General features: G+C 36.4%; 1 protein-coding gene across 1 annotated transcript in view; it reads right to left on the bottom strand.

The window, feature by feature from the left end:
• Positions 1-20,779, bottom strand: part of UBA2 (ubiquitin like modifier activating enzyme 2) — a 33,103-nt gene extending 12,324 nt beyond the window's left edge. The window contains exons 1-12 of the mRNA XM_081033115.1: positions 20,586-20,779; positions 18,629-18,712; positions 17,571-17,641; positions 16,242-16,306; positions 15,029-15,129; positions 13,278-13,399; positions 8,602-8,669; positions 8,011-8,132; positions 5,829-5,928; positions 4,701-4,867; positions 2,655-2,748; positions 2,452-2,564 (exon numbers count right to left, since the gene is read on the bottom strand). Of these exons, the coding sequence (XP_080889241.1) occupies positions 2,452-2,564; positions 2,655-2,748; positions 4,701-4,867; positions 5,829-5,928; positions 8,011-8,132; positions 8,602-8,669; positions 13,278-13,399; positions 15,029-15,129; positions 16,242-16,306; positions 17,571-17,641; positions 18,629-18,712; positions 20,586-20,723 (1,245 nt within the window). The 5' untranslated portion in view covers positions 20,724-20,779. The remainder of the gene's footprint in view (positions 1-2,451; positions 2,565-2,654; positions 2,749-4,700; positions 4,868-5,828; positions 5,929-8,010; positions 8,133-8,601; positions 8,670-13,277; positions 13,400-15,028; positions 15,130-16,241; positions 16,307-17,570; positions 17,642-18,628; positions 18,713-20,585) is intronic.
• Between the last annotated feature and the right edge of the window lie 1,752 nt (positions 20,780-22,531).

Below are 22,531 nucleotides of genomic sequence, written 5' to 3'. Positions count from 1 at the left end.
GCGTGTTTACTGTACAGCCAACAAAAAAATGACTTAAATATTCCCTTCTAGACGGCAAAAAGGATAAGGAAAATCATGCCCATAAGAGGTTTATTTGCCAAACTAGCTACTATGTGAAAGGCTGAGCTTACTGAAATCTCCTTTTATTGAAGACTGTAGACTATCCTGCAAATTCATTTAGCAAGAATAGGGGCCTAGCCATCATCTCTGGTATCATTAAATCAGTTTCTGGGCGCCTTACTAGTGGTTATTCTTATCAATTTTAAGCCAACTTCTCAACACGACAATTACACTAATATCTCCAATTAATGATCATGCTTTCACAGATGTATGGAACCAATGTGCTTGCCTTTCTTCTAAGTTTTCTATGACTATGATATTGACATTTATATAATTCAGAGAAAAAAAATAATGTTCTTCTGCCACTCTAAGCTCCTATTTACCATTTCCCTAATAACCTCCCCCCCCAAAAAATTATAAGAACCAAGGCAAATTGAAAAAACTGCCCTGAAATTTAAAAAGGCCCCAACCCCATGCTATTAGCCAGATTCAATACAAACATCAGGACAACATTAAAAGCTGATACACAAATTCTTATCTTGTCACTACCATGTACTGTGGTATTTGCTAAGACGCAATAATTCTAAAGAGGAACCCATGGATTGCCCCAAGCTTAAATAAGAAAATCTCTCAAGAGGCAGTAAGTGCTAGGAAGAGATCTCCTGAGGTAACAGTATTACTGCTACTATTCATCATACTGGTGGGTCTGGAAGCAGATTACAAGGGGGGAAGAGATTTGTTTGATTTTGGGCTTCACTGCGAAGGTAACTGTGCTAAGGGAAATTGACAGAAACGAAAACAACTGCCAACACTACCAAGACCCAGGCTAACACTATTAATCTATCCTGAAATTCATTTACAAATGTGAATAAAATCCAGACATAAGTATCATTAACCTAAGACAGGGATAGAGGTGAAAAGGCAAAGAAACGAGAAGGGTATTAGAGCAAACAGAAGACATTTTAACAAATCCAATAATTAGTGTTGTTTGTGAGCTCAAAGGGATACTGTAATCATAGGACAAATTCAGGCTTCTATAAAAAGGTAGAATTCAAAAAATAGAGTTGTTAGAAATTAAAAGGATAATAGCAAAAATATTTTAAATAAAAAACTAAAACAAGCTGGCAGGCTGGCAATGATTCTACATTCCTTCATTCTGAAATTTCATGAAAACAGTAAGATATTTTAAGACTGCATCAATAATGGCACTGAAAAATAAGAGTACCATCTCAGAGTAGTTATATTTTAGAAATTGCTGTAAGTACACTGATCCTTTTATTTCAACATTATAGTAAAAAGGAGAACCTAAATAACAAAAATATTGGCTACAATATTTCTAAGGAGTTCTTTTAAATTACTAAGCTGGTAAGAAAACAAAGCTTCTTCAGATACACGAACTCAATACCGAATGAAAGCAGGAATCCAAGGAGAACAGCCAAGTAGCTTTAATCTAAGAGATAAACCTAGCCCATCCCTCACTAATGTAGGAACTCTTATAATAGGAGACCCTTACATAAAGCAAGGACCTACCAGGGGAGGAGAGTAAAGAGGAGAAAAACATCTTCCCCACAGAAACAAGAAGACAAATTATCTTGACCGTGGAGCTTCGGGGAGGGGAAAAACCTTACTTTATAATTCATTACAATAATACAGGGCTCATGCACATTTGCTGTCTGAATATATACAGGTTGAAAAACTAAAGAATTTAAAAATGGTCCCAGATTGTTAGGATCCCAGACACCCAGAGGTGACAAATCCTCTTTAAAGAAATATACCTTCAATCAGTCCTTAAAGAATTATCACAGATACAGTTTTAACAAATACTGATTCAGTTAAAAAAAATGAATTATATAGCACACAAACAAAACACTATGAGCGAGATCTGGCAGACATGACAGTAGACTCATTCATCATTCAAAGATCAGACATTAACATTATCAAAGAATATAAAATAGGTTTTAAATAAAAAAGAAAACTGAAATAATGACTAAAAAGGGGACTATAGAACAACCAAACCAAACTTAAAACCCATAAAGAACTCTTAGAATTGAAAAACTAAAAAAAACTTAATATAAGAATCCATACAGTGAGTTCCTCCAAGAATTCAGTAAAACTGGAAAAGTTAGAAGCAAACTAGCTTCGGCTACTATTTTAGACAAATGTAAGAGAAGCAAATATGTTTGCCCTTTTGCTATAATTTCCAGGAAGCTTACCTAAGCATGCATTGACAAGGTAACTGGAACAATTATTCCTCCAGGGCTTTAAAGCCAATTTTATTGTTTTCGTTTTTTTTAATTGTCCGTTTCATGTGTTTTTTAGAAATTATTTTTTCCCTGCAAATATATTACTTTAAAAAGAGGTTGAATAAAAAATGCAAATAGAAATACTCACTGTTCTACACTGGTCTATTTTTCCTGATAAAATCTTCAATCCTTCCAATACTATCAACCCAGCAATCACTGCATTAGTAGTAGCGATAGCAGGAATAATGTTCCCTGCCATTGCTAAAAACAAAATTAGAAAGATGAATATGCTTAGCTGTTAAAAAGAGTAACTTAGCGCTTTAGATGATACAACTGAAGTACAAAACTTACACTTTATATCAAATCTGCTCTTCATATTCATACTGAAAATATGCATCCTGAGGTTTGCAGCAGAGGTGACAAAATCCATTGCAGATGGGTCATCCTGTCAATGATTTAAATAATTTAACAAGTCTCCCCACAAATGTACTAAATTGTTTAGTATTACTTTCAGAACAGTACTTTTGCATGTTTGTTATAACACTGTACTCAGTCACCTAGAACAGGCCTTGAGGAGAGGTCAAGCCTTACAGTAGCATAGAGATTAGATGAGTAAGGGACAGGGTCTCATCATCAGCTCTTCTTACCCAGGAATGTAATCTGACAAGAATGCCAAGAGCCACCAGGCTTCTAGGAACTCACTCCTTAAAACAAATGCACTGGAGACTAAGTATAAACAACAAAACACCAATTCCATTCATTGACAACGGCAATCCTTTCCTGGGTCCATTAGTCAGTACAGGCATACCTTGGAGATAGATATTGCGGGTTCAGTTCCAGACCACCGCAATAAAGCAAGTCATAATCCTTCAGCTGGTGGAGGGTATCGCCTCCAATTTGTAAATAAGACAACAATGAAACGCAATAAAGCGAAGTACAATAAGGTATGCCTGTAATGAGAAGGCTGTTTGACAAGCACAAATTTCAAGCAAAGAAATGGAGGCTTTTTGAGAAAGATGTTTCATTAAAAACTCAGGAAAACCCAGATGACTCATTCTGGCTTTCCTTCTCCAGATTCCCTTCACAGACACCTCTCTCCTATTATTTGCTGTTTCTTTTCAGATACAGTAATACACTATAAGTTTTCCCGACAATTTATATTCTTCCTGAGACTATATCCTAGTCTCTTTAATTACATTTCAGCAAGGCTTCTTGCTGTCTGAGAAGATACTATCCTACCCTGTAATTCAGAAGCACCAAAATATAAAAGAAAAGGCACTGACAGGATGTGGGTTCTTTATATACCTACTGGTTGGCTGTGTAACCTTAGGCAAATCAACCTCCCCAACCCAAACTTTCTTAATCTGTTAAACAGGAAAATGATATAAACATCTCACATGGTTGTGGTTATTAAACAGAGTCCATTAAGTACTTCCCTAGGCAACTGGCTTATCACACCCACTAGGGATAGATTTCACTCACATAGGGTAACAATTCCCTTCCCATTTCCAAGGTTTCATTATCTAGCCTGCCATGTATGGATGACAACCTCCTAAATCTCTATTATAACAATAACAATGAAAGTTTTTAAAATAGTTACACCTTATACCACATAAACCCAAGAGACTAATGTTTACAAGAATTCTCCAAATCTAAATTTACTAGCTATATTTTAAATGTCTGATTCAACCAGTTCCAAAATTTGAACTCATCAAGTTATCATCTTAGTTGCTAAAAGTGACCAAATTTTCCCCCTTACTTTAAAACTCATGGCAAATCTTTACCATCATAGGAACATATACTTGATCAGATATATCACTTAGAGCCATAGATGATACCGACTACAATTAAAAGTGAGTACAATTAACTCTCATCAAACCTTAAAATGACACCTACTTGCAAAATACTATTAAATATTATTTTAACTTCTAAGAATAATTACATCTCATTTTTGTATTGAGAGGTCTCAGACCTCTAACTTATAGCTGTTTCAATGGAAAGGCAATTTTATTACTTCAAGGTTGAATTAGGCCCATGCACTGTTGTCTCCAAAAGTATTTTATGACTTCTATTAATAAATCTATATTACACAAGAAGTTTTCTTAAGTCAGTGAAACATTTTACTCCAACACATTCACATTTTTTCTCCAGTCAACATAAGTATAAACCATGAACACATCACTAGAATCTAAAATGAGGTTTTAATATTGCTTGAATTCATGTAGAGAAAATCCATAATTCAATGTAGTAATTAGAGACTGAAAACATCTAAACAAAAAGAACATTATGTCCTTGGAATCTGGTAGCATAAACAATATCCAAAAATTACTAGCTTCCGATTACAGTTTAAGAACTAAAATATACATCTGATATAACTGCCACTTTTCCAAAACGAACCTTGTCCCATATTAGCTCAGCTCCATCCCCTTTTTCTGCTAAATTAACTCTCAAAGTCTCGATGCTCTTTGAAAAAAGACGTGCATAGCTCTTTACATCTAGAACCTGCTGGTCTTTCAGACCTAACTGGGGTTCATTTTGTTGATCTGATGCATTGGTTTCTTCTCCTAAGGGAAAAAATATTAGAAATTTCACTATTAAACATCATGCCTCTACTTTTTTTAACAATTCAATGCCTGACCAATAAGAAAATAAAATAGAATGAAACGAAGTCCATTAAAATAATTATCAGTATGATACATATATTTGAAAGAAGACTGCTAATATTGAGATGAGAAAGGTGCAAGACGGCCTCAGAACCTCGTAGGGCTATTGGGGGATTCAAGGATATAATGTAGATGAGATGATAAGCATTATGCTCAGCACATGGTTAGCACTCAGTAAATGGAAGCTATTAGAGCCATACTTAAAATCGGTCTGTACATAAAGTATCCATTACTGTAGAGAACGGCTCCGAACTGACACCCCAAATCTCCTGGGACCATGTAAGTGCCAAATGCTGACCATTGCGGTGCATAAATCAATTGCAATACAATTCAGATAAAGTAGACACACAAATGTGTTGAGGGGGAGTGGGATGAGGAAGTCACTACTACAATAGTTTTATTCACATTTAGAATTATTAAATATGTTCCTAAATTAAATCTTAATGAGATAATCACAAAAAGGTACAAAGATGTATGTACATATATAGTCATCACACACTTTGTTTCATGGAAAATATGAAACAATAAAATGTTAACTGATAAGAAACTAGTTAAGTATTATTTACTGAAAAGAGCAAGTCAGAGTATATGAACAGTACGATTCCATTATGTGAAGTACATACACAACTGCCTGTGTCAATGTGCATAGAACTGACTACCAGACATTTCCTAAAAAGTTAAGAATGGCTATTTTTCTAGGTGATAAAGATTTCCAGTGATTTTCCTTTCTTCACACTTTTATGAATTGTTTGAACTTCTTACCATGACCGTATACCATTGTCCAGAAATAACAGCTATCTGAAGACTCTAGGTGAGGGAATTTCCAATTTAGGGATCCCAAAGACTAAAATGTATCCTTTACCTTGACTCTGTACTTCAGCCCAGTCCAAAGGAACCGGAGGTTTCCTTTTCCGCCATAGCTTGTCCATTGTCAACAGATACCTGATATCATCTTTAAAAAGCTTAAAAAAAAAAAAAAAAGATCAATTCCATGAACCCTCCAGTCCCTATAACAAAGTTTTATTGCTTATTTATGATCACTATTACACTATAAAATGTTGTCATTTAAAGATGTCATACGCCAGTAGATTAACAATTTTTAAGGAGAAAAAAAACTTAAGCCTTTTGTAAAAGGAAATTTTACACAGAACCCCTACAACTGAAACTGAGGAAAGCAGACTAAGGAACTCTAAACTGTGCTGACTAACCCAGTCCTCTCAAGTCACCTCCCTAGAAGTTCCCCTAAAGCTCCAAGTATCTGTCTGAAGCATAATCACACCAATCAAGGGGCTAAATAAATACACATCAGCTCTGCAAGAATTGGAACACAGTCATCGAGCCTAGATACCAGTCAGCAATATCTTCAAGTATGTGGGTACATACCAATAAAGCATACACATTTTCAAAGTGCTCAAGACCAGAATTTCTTAACCATCTGTAACATCTTTGAAGTGTGTCCTCCCCCCCCAAAAAAAACAGACAAGAAAACAATTACTATTTCAAAAACAAAAACATTACTGCATGTAGACCAAAAGACTGTCACATGTACGATACTACCCCATATTAGGTTGATACAAAAGTAATTGCAGTTTTTGCAATTATTTTTAACCTTTTATACTGGAATTACTTTTGCACCAACCTAATACTTTTGCACCAACCTAACAGAATTACAGATAATTTTAGTGTTTTTACTTTTTCCTTAGCTGCATTTTTCTATTGTTGATTGATTTATTGTATGTATGTGGTATGAATTTAGATTTGGCTTAATAAAAAAAGTGAGAACTATTTCTATCAAAATATATTCAATTCAATCAATATTAAGCATCCTTAATCTTTGGAAAACTAGCCAAATATACAAATAAATAGAATACAATTTAGTGTGAAAATCACATAGCTTTGAATACTATCAGGAATTTTGCATCTGTCTAAATGAAGAAAAAGTTCAAGGAGATGGTAACACCTGAAATGGGTACACAGGCAAGGAAGGAGGAGTCGAGTATGATTTGGGCCACAAATGTGGCTGGAGACATTTTGCAGAGAACCTTCAGTGCTTGGTTGAAAAGCCTTCTAGGTAATGGGGAATTAGCAAGGTTTCCCACACTCGGGCTCCATAATTCTCTATCCAATTATTAAATACTGGGAGTCCCTCAGAGTTCTGTACTGAACTGTCTTCACACTCTTTTCCCTTTTTATAAACCAATGAATCTGAAATACACGTCTAGTCTAAACCTCTCTACTTACCTGTAAAATCGCTTGTCATCTTTCCAATATTCTACATGAATCTCAAAATTGATTCAATCTCTTTCCCTTAACCTTCAATTTCTACACAACACATCTGCTTCCTACCTCAGAGACTGGTACCTCTGTACATCCTGCTGCCCAGCAGGAAATCAGGTATAGATTCCTCGCTGTCCTAACCTCAGACAGCCTAAGTCCTATTGAGACTACTTCTCCTCTACACTCCACTGGGAATGCAGAGGTTGTCCTTTATACTATTTTCGCACTACATAGCCCCAGAAGGCACTGCCCCATATCGATTACAACAGGAGTATCAGGTCCTAGAATGGTGTACTACATAACCTCTCTCCCCTTATAGTAATACTATAGACTTGTGGTTTTTCTCTAGAAATATTCAGCAGGAAAATATATACTAATGAAAATGGATTCAGCCAAGAACAAAAGGCTTCAAGATTCAAGAGCAATTCAAAACATGTCAACCAAACTGCCAATAGAAGACTTAAGCAGGAAAGGGATATAAGAGGAGAAACAGCAAGACCCAAAGGTTAGTTATAAGGAAAACCAAGAATTTCAATTAAAGTGAGGGAAGGAAAGACAACCAAGAGTGTGTAAGACAACCACGAATGTTTTTTACCTCCTATAAAGATACTACACTGATTTAGTACAGATGCCAAAATTTCAAAACCTGCTTATCCTGAATATATCAATTTATTAAGACAACATTAGGCATAAAAAGAAGCGTAATTCAATTTCACATACTACTTTAAAACAAACCAAATCAAGTTACAATTATAAAGTAAACCTACCTTGGTAAAAAGTTTAACTGGATCATATCCAGTTGATTTAGCCCATTCCTTAGTGGAAATACGTTTAATGTCACCATCTTCATTAGAGGCTCTGGCTCTGGCTTCAGCTTCCATTGGTTCCCCTACAAAACAAGCACCATTTTTATTTTCAACTGTGATAAATGTAGAACTAAGCTCTCATCCATCTTTGGGGGAAAAGAGAGTCACTCATAAAAGTCACCTGCACATGACACACTCCAACTTCAAGGAGAAAGGAAAATAACATGCTCATCAGCATCTTTAGTCTACCTCGGTTTCTCAAGGCCACATGCAGAGCAATTCAAAGTATAAACCTGTAATCAGATCTGGGAATGACTCCCAGCTCTGTTTACTAGATTTGTGAAATTTCTCTGCACCTTGATTTCTTCACCAGTAAAATGGGAGTATCCATTTTCAAAACATTGTTTTAAAGATGAAATAATACATCTGAAGCATATAATATAGTATCTAGAACATTATGGCATTTCCCTCCTTTTAAGCTATCAATGTTAAATTAGCAAAATAAAGGTAGTGTTCACCAATAAGAAAACGTATCTCAAATAGTTTACTCACAGGAGGCTTCAGGGTCAGCTCTGTCAGGAGACACTTCTTGATCAGCATCTTCTTCCCCAAACAACTGGCTATAATTTTAAAGTAGTAAATACTTATGTACAACAAAATATGAACAAGTGCTTACTTTCCCAACTAACTTAGAAAATCCCAAGTTGTACCAATTCCACACCCCACAAAGGCATGTAAGAATTCCTATCAATTCACCTCCTCTCCAGAGTGAATGTTTTGCCAAACTAGTGGTGTAAAATACTCTCTTATTGTGATTTTATTCTTAATTTTGCAAGTTAGTCATAAAGTTAAACACATCATCATTTGTTTATTACCTATTTGGGTTTCCCTTTAAGTGAAAAAATGCCCATTTGTACTATTTTGTCAGGTTGTTTTCTTACTGTAGGAATATAGTCTAGCTCAATTTTTAATTGATTATATGATATATGTTTTCTCCCATATAACGGCTTATTATTTGTACATCATTTAATGTCTTTTGATGACAAGAGCTATTTGATGACTTTGAATGTATCAATCCTTTCTTTTATGGTTAGCGCTCTTTGTCTTCAGAAATCACCCCCTAAGCCTGAGGATAAAGATTTCTTCCTATATTATAGATTTAGTTTACCTTTCACATCTAAATGCTGTATCTGTACTTAATTTCTATATATTGTTTTAAGTGGAGTATAATTTTTCTCACATTGATAAGAAACTGTCCTTTTATTTAACCCCTTCTTTCATCTGGGTTCTATTGTGCAACCTCAGTAATAAGCTCTGCGTTGTCCCAATGGTCTGGTTTTCTATCCCTGAACCAGCAACACACTAAATTATTTTTAGCTTATATTAAACCTTGACATCTGTTAGAGCAAGTCACCTCAGCTTATTCTTCTCCAGGAATGTGTTGGTTCCTCTTAGGCCTTATTCTTCTATATAAATTTTAGAATCAGTTAAACAAGTTCCAAATAAATCCCAGATGAGATTTTAATTGGAATTACAGTCTAGAGATCAATTTGGAGACATGCTGACAATACTGGGATTTCTGATTCACAAACACACTGCTTTTATCTGGTAGTTCTTTTTATGTTCCAACAGTACTAACTTTCTGAGGTGTATATATCTTAAGATTTATTCTCAGTTATTTCATACTTCTTGATGCCTTATATTTAATTATCTTTTATAGTTAGTTATATGCTTTTATAGGGAGTCACCTATTTTTATATTTTCTACCTGCCTGATGCTGTGATTAGAAATGCAACTGATTTTTTTATAATCTTTTAGTTGGCCATGTTGCTAAACTGTTATTATTTCTGTAATTTGTAGATTCTTTGGAGTTTTTTGTGTAAGTTTTCTATATTGTATGCAAACTACAACAGTTTTGTTTTTTCCTTTCACAATTCTTAAGCCTGTATTTCTTTTTTCTTTTTTGACTCTTTTTTAAAAAAAATTAGTTTCAGGTGTACAAAGCAATATAATAATTAGATAATTAAGCTTGTATTTTCTTTTTCTTGTCTTATGCTGGCTAGGAACTTCATTACAACACCAAACACAAGTAGCACTAATGGGCATCCTCATGTCCCTGATTTCAAAGGAAATGCTTTAAAATTTTTATCATTAAAATGATTGTATTAAGTATATAGAGTCAGGTTTCAGACTGTTGGAGTGGGAGTTTACAGATAAGCAAGGGTAGGAAGCTAGAATGATCCAGGTAGTAATAGATTAGAATTGGAGACATTAGTATGGTTCATGTTTAGCTTATTATATACACGGATGGTTAGATAGAGAAATATATAGATTTGTGTATACACATAGATTAGTATAAATCTATTTTTTGGTGTGTCAGCTAAGAGTGCCTAAAAGAAACAACGCTCCAGTGGCATGCCTAAGCACTCAGATCTTGGTTTCTAATGCCATTCCTTAATAAAAGGAACCAGGGCTCCTTGGAGAAATGTCTGATTCTAGGACTGGGACAGGAAATAGAAAAGATGAGCCTGGAGCGTCTTGTAGTAGTATCAGAAAGTAAGTTTAATTGCTCCAAAAAACCCCAGACATTGATGGTGGTACGTCATGAACACAGAGCCAACTGAAAAGAGTTCCTAATGGTCAAAGCTGGAACAACTGGAGCACAAAATAGTGTTGGATTACAACCCAAAGTATAAAATACATTCAATATCAATGAGTCTATATTGCTATAGATGATTGAATAAATTAGTAAATAGTGAAAAGAGACAAATGTTTCAGGCAGAACTCCAAATAATTTATGTAGATATTCTGCCCTCAAGGAGGTGGAACACAACTCCCCACTCCTTAGATTTGGACTCCACATAGTGAAATCCTTTCAAAGTGCAGTAGAGTATAGGAAGAGGGGGAGAGTAACTTGGTTTGTCAGGAGAAACCTGACAAACACTACCTAAGTAATCAAGGCCACCATAAACAGTCGTTAGTCATGTTGAGAAGATGTACCCTACATATGATGTACTGACAATGGCAACCCACCTCAGGGGTCTTCTTCCCAATGACCACAGTATTATGAGAAAAACACCAGATCTCAATAGTGGGAGTGACCAGTACTCCTTAAAACCATCAAGGTCATTAAAGTTTGTAAAATAAAGCTTGCAAGTGTATTTTGTAAAATTTTCTCATTATACCATTATATGTGCACTTTTCTGAATGCATGTACATTATACCTTAATCAAAAAATAAAGAAAACCAATGTCTGCTATAGGTTTCTAAGGTATCTTTTATCAGCTTCATAAAGTTGTCTTCCTATTTTACAAAGAATTTTTTCATAAAAAAGGTTTTTGCTAAATTTTACCAAATGCTTTTTCTACATCTATTAAGATTAGTTTCTCTTTAATGTTTTTGTTTTAGATTATAGACTTTTGTTTATTTTTATTTTATTTATTTTTATTAGTTTCAGGTGCACAAAACAAAGTAATACTTAGACGTTTATCATTTATATCCCTCACACTGTGTCAACCCCCCCCATCCACTATCCCTGACATCGCACAGAGCCATTACATTTCCACTGTCTCTATTCCTAATGCTGTACTCCGCTTCTTGTAAGTATATACATCCATATATATACATATATATATAAAATTGTAGCTGGCATTCGTTATTGTTCAGCTTCAGCTTCCGGTGTACAGTACAGTGATCAGGCATCTATTATCATCCCTGAGGTAGTCTCCCTAACGAGACAAGTGTCCATCGGATACCCTACAAAATCTTTACAACATTATTGATTACATTCCCCAAATTAACTTTCATAACCCCATGGCAATCTTGTGGTTACTGGCTGCTTTCTAATCCCCTCACTTTCCCCCTTATCCCCACCCCCCTCCCATCTAGTGACCCTCAGTTTTTCCTCTATGTCTCTGAAACTGTTGCTGATTAGTTCATTTACTTATTCTTTTCTTTAGATTCCACATATAAGTGAGATCATGTGGTATTTGTCTTTCTCTGTCTGACTTATTTCACTTAACATGTTCTCTAGATCCATCCATGATGTTGCAAATGGTAAGATTTCTTTCTTCTTTATGGCTGCGTCTCTTTAATTTTTTAACAAATGACTTTATAGATTCTTATAGTGTTAAACCATGCTTGCATTACTGGAATAAATACAACTTGGTCACAGTATACTTTGTTTTATACAATTCTAAATTTATGTGCTAATATTTTGTATAGGATTTTTGTATCTACATTTATGAATGAGAATATCTTATAATTTTCCTTTTATCCCATAATGGCCTTTGTTGGTTTTCTATCAAAGATATGATGAATTAAGTATTCAATTTTTACAAAAATTTCTCTGGAAGAGTTTACATAAAATTAGAATGATATATTCCTTACAAATGTAATAGAAATCACCTGTAAATTCATACATCTTTGCTGCATTATTCACAAGAATTTACATGACTGATTACATTTCCTTAAGGCATAGGACTATTGGGCTATTTCTTTCTGAGTTGGTCTTGCATGTTTTTTTCAAATGAATTTACTAGATCTTTAAAATTTTAAATGTGTTGACAATCTGTGATTATCATTCTTTTTTTCTTATTATCATTCTAATCTGTGCTATCTGAAATTACATTCCCCATTTAGTTACTTATCTCCTCTCTTTTTCATGATCATACCTGCCAATTATTTCTTTTTGCTCTTATCTCAATTATATCCTTCCTTCTAATTTTTCTGAGTTTCTTCTGTGGTTCTTTTCTAATGTTAAGTTGGATCCTTAGCTCATTAATGTTCACCTTTCTCTATGTATGTAAGCCTGTAACTTTTCTTCCAACTACCACATTCACTGCATCCTACCAGTTTCACATGTAGTATTTTCACTATTATTGCAAAATAATAACTTCCATCATTTCTTTTTTTAGTCAATGAGTTATTTATAAGTATGTTTTCATATTCCCAAATAAACAGGTATGTATTCATTTAGTTACATGCCTGTCTCCCAATAACCCATAACCACAGTATTATGAGACAAACACAAGACAGGCATTTAATGTTGGCTGAATTTAATTTAACCCAAGAAATATCATAAGATACTAAAGTATACTAAAGTGTCCCTTCATCATACTTAAAATAACAATCATCATTAAGTACAATCTCTCCAAGACTTTAAATAAAAATGACCCCATTTCCCGTACCAGTTCTGAAAATATGCCCAGAAATATATATACTCTTACTTGAACAAATACTTTGCCCAAACAATGCAATGAATGGGTTCTGAAGGCGTGTTACGAATTGTACAGCCCGGAAAAGTTCTCTGGGTTGGTTTGGGATGACATTCATAACACTCAGTGATACCCTGCAAAGTCAAAATACGTGAAAAACATTTACCCCTGATGGTGGTTTCTCAATATTATAAGACAGTATAATCATAAATATTTCATTCACTAGCCTACATTCCAACTGGGTTTAAATTTTAAAATATTAGTGACTCCAGAATCCTTACTTTACAGAGAAGGAACTACAATGTAAAACTAATTGAATCAACCATAGTTACAGCAAAGGCTAAGCCAGGACTCCTCTGACTCCTGGCCCACTGAATACCATCTACAAAAGGCCAAATAACAGTGACTGCACCGAAATATCAAATACAAGTTTACCTTGATCACACTAAACAGAAAGAAAAACTACTAGAAAGACAAGTAGCTTTCCAACCAATTACCTCTCAAAGTTGTGAAACTCAATTATTTAACTATTATTCACAGCCTTACTTATACAATCTCCTAAAGACTAAGTGAATTATAAGTAATTATTAATTTCAACCGCTATCTAGATACATAGGAAAATACTGAGTATTACCAAACCAAATACACTTCATTTTACTGAGTGTCACATTTTGAGTTACACTGTAAGGAATCCCTAGAAGTCTACAACACCTGAAACAATTTTTTAAAACCATGAATATTCTTCATCTCAGCCATTCTCGACCTCAGTCTTAATACATACTAGTATTTCAGGATCATAGTAATGAGAATTGTCTTTGTAATAGTGGTTAAAGAACTAAAACTTGCAAATATTGCTTTAATATAAATTGCAGCATATCTAGGGTTTTCTTCATAATACCATTTCTGGGGTCCTTCCAATATGCTTTCTTGGGGGTGGTCATTTGGTAAGCAGTTACTCCTGTCATAGTGGGAGGAAAAAAAGAGTACTGCCTTGACCTATCAACAGATCCTAAACCTCCACTGATTTATTAAAAACTAAATTTCATACATGGTGATATTTACATGTCTTTGTAGAATGAGACTAAATAAGCTTCCAAGAGTAATATTTAACAGTTAAAACAAATGAAGTAGAGCCACAATTTTCAACATGGGTAAACCGACAAATAATGAACAAAAACAGGCAATTTCAAGTAAAATATAATTCCTTTTAGTTTCAAAATCTGTAAAACCATTTTTCTAATGTATCTATGTTTAAGTTTTTGAAAGAATTAAAAGAAATAAAGATCTGAACAGTAATAAATCATAATGCAGATATTTGCTCCATCATTCTCTAGTTTTAGCTAAGTGTTTAAATAGTTCACACATACATCAAAAAATTTTTTCAACGTACTTTTCAGATCTATACATCCAGGCTTCATTACACAGAAAGTAACTTTTTAGAAGCCTGGTTTACCATGTATCAACTATAGCATGACACATCGCATGTCTACAAAAAATGTTAAAAGGCAAGTTTATTATGCTTACCAGTCAAGGATTTTAATATACAAGGTAAATGAATCAAAGTAGCCAAGAGACAAAAGATTTCTGCCTATCCTCTTTTTGAGTACGTTTACGGTGTCCTGAGTTCTACAGGGACACAAAAGTCCTTGTCTCTCTCTTGGATGCTGACCATCCAATACATAAATCCATGTTTACTTCCTCCCTCATCCTCAAGGTCCCAAATAAGTATGTGGAAAGGAGAGGGGGGAAAAAAAGGCCTTTACCTTTTTGATAGTAGTTACTTGTCCAAGATAACCAGCAGTTCCACTCTCAATAAGAGGGACATCAGCGGCCAGACACATCCTATTAACATGGTTGCGGGCAGCTGTAAGAAAAATACTAGTTAGCAGTTTATGGGGAAAAAAGAAATTAGTTACCTTTAATTAGGATGACATTTACCCAAACTTTTTATTTTATGCGCAATTTTCTTACAGCTACAACCAGAGTAATACAACTGTTACAAACATTTAAGAAACATTCAGTAGTAAAATTTCAAATAAAAATAATTTATACCACCAATTTACCTGTGGAAAAGAACCTCTATACATAATTTTAAAATTTCAAAGTGGTTTTTTAACTCTTCCTGTGCCTACTCTATTAACCTTGGTTAAAACATTGTTTCAATGTGTTCAAGTACTTAACTTGCATGTTTTTTTCTTTTTGCATCTCTGGCCCAAAATTGCTATAAACCCACTTGACAGATGTACTTTTATACAGGGGAAAGAATTACAGGCAAGGATTACTAAGTATTTTCATCCCGTATTCCAGACACACAGATCTATTAACAAAACTGGTTATACAATACTAGATTATATGAAACACCACCCCATATTGTGAAAAGCTTACATGGTCTATAGTGTACATCTAATAGAATCCAGTCTGATGCCTTATAGCACCAGACTGCTATACTTAAAATAATTCAAGAGCCATGGTTTCTATATGAACTTTAGCACCCTGCTGCCTCATTCTCAAAACAGTGGATTTCAGCCCTGAATTCTCTTTAGAATCATCTGGGAAACTCTGAAAAAATATGGCCCCATTCACAGACTCGAACTTAAGTGGTCTTGGGTAAAATCTGGGCATTGATATTTCTTAGATTTCCATATAAATCAAGGAAGTGACAGTGTTTAAGTGCTGGGATAATCTGAAACAAGCAGCCATGCACATACGCTATGCTGTCACACTCTTCAGTGTTTTAAGTTCCCTTATATTCACACCTGTTGGTAGAACTGCAGAGTATGATAACTAAATTCTGCCTGGAACCAGTCTTAGTTAAAATTATAATCATTTAGCAAGATGTAAAACTGACCTTACTTCCCTTTAGGTCTTTAAGTTCTAAGTCGTAAGGAAATATTTTGATTAATACTAAATGTGTAAACAGCCTTGTTATGGGGGAAGGAAAATACTTAGAAATTAAAAGTATTAAAATAATCTCACCTCTGTTATCTAAAGCATTCATAACCAATATAAATTGTCGGAAAAATTCCACATTATAGTCAGGGCTACAAAACAAAACAAAAAAAGGTCACCAAAACTAGCCTTCCACATGATCTTCACATTATAATACAGGACCATAAAAAGCATATTAAAGTAACAGTGCAAAAGTAATTTATATATTAGAGGTCTTTACCCTTTAGATAGGTTTGACTTTTTCTGAACATCGTAGCAGATTTTAATGAAATTACTTCCCCCAGTCCCTATGAGTGGCTACACATCCTTGCTGGCCAGCTACCTAGGGCACAGAGCAACATTTCAAACTAGCAGAAAGATGGCATGACTTCACTAATCCCACCAGGCCTTGTCCGGGCAGCAAGTGCCTGGGAACACACAAAGAACACATTCCCAGGATCTGCCTGGCCTCTGGTTTCACCTCACATGGTTAGGATCAGGCAGGGTTCAGGCCCCTAGAGTCCCCGCTTTTAGCACCACTGGGAAAGCAACACAGGGTAAGGGGGTTACAGGGCTATAGGCAGGCTTGTAGAGCAAACATCCAGAAAATAAAAAGGATGGAGATACAAACTTCCTGAGAAAGTATAAGACTTTCTCTAATTCCAGACCTCAAATAAGAACTCATTATTTTTAATACCATTTACTTGTGAGCTAGACAACTACTATAGATAAAGGATAACTGAGGCCCTCTGCCCCAACACTTCCAAAATTATATATTTACTCTATTTATCTTCACTGAGATCAGAGCATATTTATATACTGTCAAAACTACCACTCCATCACAATTCCCAGTGTTATATTACAGAAGTCACAGTCCTAAAAAACAAATTATTTCGGGAAAAAACCTTTTAAACTGAAAAAGATCACAGCTGAAATCAATCAGAATGAAAGCAATATATTTAGAAAAGTCTGAATATACATGTAAGGATTTTTCATAGTTTAGAACATCTTTTTATTCAAAACAATATAAGATCCTTTAAGTTTCCAAGTAACTTATTTATTAAAAGTATTAAAATATCTCACCTCTTACCTACATAATTCAAGTCATATATATATATATATACACATACATATATATATATATATATATATATATATATATACATACATACATATATATATATATATAACTGTTATAGAATGCCAACTAACTTATGTGGGCACAAACTACATTTTAAATATTCTAGAAAAAATCATTTTAAAAAAGCAGAATGACTTCAAGTTCATATATTTGGCTAATAAAAATACGTTATGCTTTAAAAGTTTAATTAAAAATCCATTAACAAACAATTTTGTAACATAATAATTAGAGCATACTTCATAATGCTGTCATGGTAGGCTACGATATTAGCTTTCGGGCAAAACTGCAGTACACTTTCTTTGGCAACCTGGAAAAACAAACAACACTAAATTACTACAACGTTTCTACCTGTATTTCAAATCAATTTATGGCAGACAATACTGCCGTTTCACCTACCTACATAGTATCTTACTGGTATTAAAAAATAAATATTAAAATGTAATAAAATTTCATTAAAATTAAGCTATATACACATATTTATAAAATAACAGGAGAGCCACTCCACTCCCATATACACTTCTACAAGAATGGAAAGCTTCAGCAAAAATGTAAAATACAGTAACCAAGTGTCATTCATTCATTCATTCAACAAATATATACTGAGCATCTTCTATGTACCAGGATCTGTATAAGGCACTTGGGGGGCAAAAGTGACATTAATCAAATAAACATTTATGTAAATATAACCACAAATTATGATAAATGATACACAGAAAAAGTAGAGGTTGTTATATGACAGGAAGATCTGATTTAGTCTAAGGTTTAAGAAAGTACCCTTAGACAAGGGAGCCAAATGGACAAAAGCATGGGATTTTGCAAAAAAGCAACGATGTTTTAAGACCCTGAATCAAAATGGAACTTTCAAGGAACTAAAGAAAGGTCAGGGTGGCTAGAAGCTAGAACCCTCAGGGGATGCAGTCTTCTTTTCAAAGGGACAACAAAAGGGCAGTAGCTTCTCTTGCCCCCAAACATAGCAGTAACCAATCTCTAGGGAATGTAGGAACAAAAGGTTCATCCAAAGCAAACAATCATAAATTCAAATAAGGGACACCATTTACAGGATGGGGCAAAGCACTGCCATTTCCTCTGTATATCAAAAAAGGAGGACGTCTTCAGTCTTTTACTCAACATATCCCTTTTACTCTTCACAATCCCTCAGCTAAAAAGAGATGGCTTCCTCCATATTTTTCCTCCTACTAGAGTCCAAATTAACCTGATACCATAAATATAGAAGATCCATGAAAGGGTAGAAATATAAATGAATAAATAGAAACGGTATGGGAAATATAGTTACCTGGGCCTTTGATCTTCCAACATGTTTCTTTTGAAACAAAAACTGCCTGTTGAGGTTGCTGACATCAATAGTATCCAGATCAATCTACAAATGCATAAACCCACATAAATCACAAATTTTCTGGTATGTTTAAGCAGTATCACTGTTCTCAGTATCCATAACCCAGAACTGTTGATATTTGCTACATTAGCGGAGAAAATACTTTTTTATCAATAATACCAAAATTGTTAAAATAATTTAATGTATATTTAAAAAATAAAAAAACAAGATTTAACTTCAGAGATAACTTTCTCAAAAAGATTTTAGAAAGGATGTTTTTTTGTTGTTGTTCAATCATCCTGGCAAATATGTTAGGAAATTCCTTAGATGGCATAAATTTATAAGTGCATTTACTGAAAATACATCATATAATTCATCTATCAATCTAATTAATTACTCTTTTGAATTCAACACTGGATTTAACTGTGCCCTGTTCTTTTTCTTAAATGATACTTGGCAAACCAATTTATTGAATTTTTGCTAATCTCTGTAATTCCAAAGTCTCTACACATACACAATTTCATTTACAATTATTTCCTGAGGGCTGTGAAGAACTTCTATACAAGTTTAAAAAGTATCACGTTTTAAATCTAATTGCTGCTCAAAAGTAAATATAAGGGAAGAAAGTAATGACTAAAGCCATTTTCATTCCATTGCAAAAAATTTATATGAAGAGCAGTCAAATGTTCTAATTGTGAAACACCTTCATGGCTTTGGTTGTAATTTGTAAAAATCATCAAAACATAACCAATCACCTAAACATTTGTACTTTCTAAATGTACAACAAAAATTAAACCAAATAAAAAAGGACCAGCATTTGTTTTTCAGGTGCCCAAATTCACCGTCTTGTCTATTACAAAACGGTTCTTTTAAATATCAGGAGCTTTCAGCTAACTCACATTCATATTTAGATTTGTGGTACAGAGTTGAATGGAAAGACGAACCCTACAAAAACCAAAGGAAAAATGTGTGAATTCTGTTCCCCCAATCGTTCATTTATTAACTCAGTTAGCCACCTCGACGTTTTTTTCCATTTCATGTTTCCACTTCACCGTAAGACACTTTAAACTCACATCCAATTCTAGGCAACGTCTCCAATCTCTGAAGTTCACTTTAATGGAAACAGTTTGATTTAAAATTAGTCACTGTGCACCAATGCAAAAGTTAAGACCCTAACTAACATTTCTGGCCAAATCAGTGAGTGTCCCATCGATGGTAATAACAACGACAGTCATGCACACTGTACCCAGAACGGAAGCGCGAGCCCCCAAAGCAGTGCTGCCACTTGCTTCGCGACCCAAAGTCAAGTTACTAAACCCCCCTGCGGCTCACTTTTCTTGCCATCTGTTAAAAACAAAATGTGATGAAAATAGCGTCTGCAACCTTACAAGCAGGAGTGAAGATTAAGTGTTAACGCTTAATACTTAATACGGGATGAGGAACCCGCTCAGACCCTCGCCGGGATCCGGACGAGCTGAGGCTCAGCTGGATGCTCTACCGCCACCCTCCGCTCTGGATCATTATTTCTGAGTTAAGGGACACTTCAATTCAACAGTCACAACATCCACTACGGACTCAGTCGCCTCCTGCCTCCCATTCAAGCCGGGAACTGCTCTAAAGGGAAAGGACAGGAGAGGCAGCTTCCACACCCTAGAGCCGCCACAAATTGGCGCTGCCCGGGAGGCGGGGGCCGCCCGGCCGCGGGACGCCAGGAAGACCCGGGCCCGCGCGGCCTCCTCGGCGTCCTCAGCGGGCCCAGCGTGCGGCGAGACCCGTCCCATCCCCGCCGAAGAGCTCCCTCTCTTCGGCCGGGACCCCGGCGTCTCCTGGCCTGCCCCAGCCCCCCAACTTGGGTCCCGACCCCCGGGCCCCGGCACCACGGCCCGCCATTCAGCCCGCGCGCACGGCGGGCTCTCACCAGGTCGATGTGAGAGAAGCCGGTGAGCACGAGGTTCTTGAGGAGCTCGCAGCCAATGCCGCCTGCGCCCACCACCAGCACCCGGCCCCCGGCCACGGCCTCGGCCAGCTCCCGGGGAAGACCCCGCGACAGAGCCATGGCGGGACGACCACGAGCAGCGACGGAGGCGGAGGCGGGAGAACTGAGCCGCAGCCGGAAGCGGGTGGGGGAAGGGCGGCCCAGCTTCCGGTCCTGCGCACTGCGGCCGCCAGTCGGCGCCAGGCGCGGGCGGCCTGGGTCCCCCGTGGACTGTGGGCGGAAGGCCGCTCGCGCCTGGGGCTGTGCTCCCGCCTCGTCGTGCTCTTCCCTGACGACCGCACACCCGCCCTCAGGCTCGAGAAGCCTACGGGTCCCCTTGTAGCCTGGGGTTTGAACGTCCAACCAAGGTTTCCTTACACGTTGTAAAACAAATGCCCCTATATGTAAAGAGCGCTTAACAAATTAAGAAGCAAACAAATGTCACCCAAACAATATAGGCAAAAGATGTGAACAGGCACTGACAAATAGACAATATTGTCAACAACCACATTCAAATTTAATCAAAGAAATACAAAATTGTGTTTACATTATTTTCACCTAGTAAACCTGGCAAAAAGGGGGATTGGAGGGCTGGATGAAAAAAGTGAAAGGATTAAGAGCTACAAATTGGCAGTTACAGAATTGTCACAGGGATGTGAAATATGGCACAGGGCATATAGTCAATAATATTGTAATAACTATGTATGGTGTCAGATGGGTGCTGGACTTGGGGGAATCACTTCATAAAGTACATAAATAATCACTATGTTGGACACTTGAAACGAATACAATATTATATGTCAACTGTAACTGAAAAAAAAATGTTAAAAGGCATAAAGAAAAAGTATAACACCTTGTGTTGTCAAAGGCTAGGAAAACGAGCACTCCCATACGCTGCAGATACGGATTCTGCAGCAAAGCTTCTCTAGAGGGAGTTAAGACATAAACTGAGGCATATTAAAAACTTCAAGTTTGTTTAAGCAAAACTCGACTTGACAATAACCTTACCCTTGTTTACTGTGCTTTGCCTGATAACCTCTCATTAACTGGCTGCCCCCTCAACTCCCAACATCTTTTGTCTTTAGCTGAAGAAGGTATTTAAGGGGATGGCTTAGACCATTTCTGGCACTTACTCAGTTTTCCTGGGTCTCTCATGTGTACGGGACGTATATATGTGTCATTAAGCTCCAATGTTTTTCTCCTGCTAATCTTTAAATTATGGGTGGAGGAGTGTCTCAGCCAAGAACCTAGAAGGGCAAAAGGGAAAATTATTTTTCCTCCTCTACAAAGCCCAGCATGCCTCAAGCCTCCGTGACCAAACCTTCAGTTTGTACATAGCCAGCCACTTTCCCTCAGGTGCCCCAGGGACAGAATAAGGTGAGGTTCTCACCAGACACACACTGTTCAGGAAACCCCCATGTCATGATAATCTGAGCCTAATTGATATTTACCAGAGTAGCAGATCAAATTGTTTATACCCAGTTTCCTATCTATGCAGCCGAAGCGAAGGTCTGTAACTGGTGGGAGTGTTTTCATACTGCTGTCAAAGGGTAGCAGAATGGAGGGGTTAATAACATAAAAACTGAATGGACGGCTGGCCCACTGGCTTAGGTGGTTGGAGCTCCGTGCTCCTAACTCCGAAGGCTGCCAGTTCGATTCCCACATGGGCCAGTGGGCTCTCAACCACAAGGTTGCCAGTTCACTTCCTTGAGTCCCACAAGGGATGGTGGGCAGTGCCCCATGCAACTAAGATTGAACATGGCACCTTGAGCTGAGCTGCCTCTCGGATGGCTCAGTTGGTGAGAGCATTGGCTCTCAACTACAAGGTTGCCAGTTCAATTCCTTGAGTCCCACAAGAGATGGTGGGCAGAGCCCCTTGCAACTAAGAT

This window comes from Rhinolophus hipposideros, assembly GCF_964194185.1.
Source record: "Rhinolophus hipposideros genome assembly, chromosome: 21".
Taxonomy (NCBI): domain Eukaryota; kingdom Metazoa; phylum Chordata; class Mammalia; order Chiroptera; family Rhinolophidae; genus Rhinolophus; species Rhinolophus hipposideros.
Note: the sequence above shows the minus strand (reverse complement) of the source record. Positions and strands in the feature narration are given on the sequence as shown.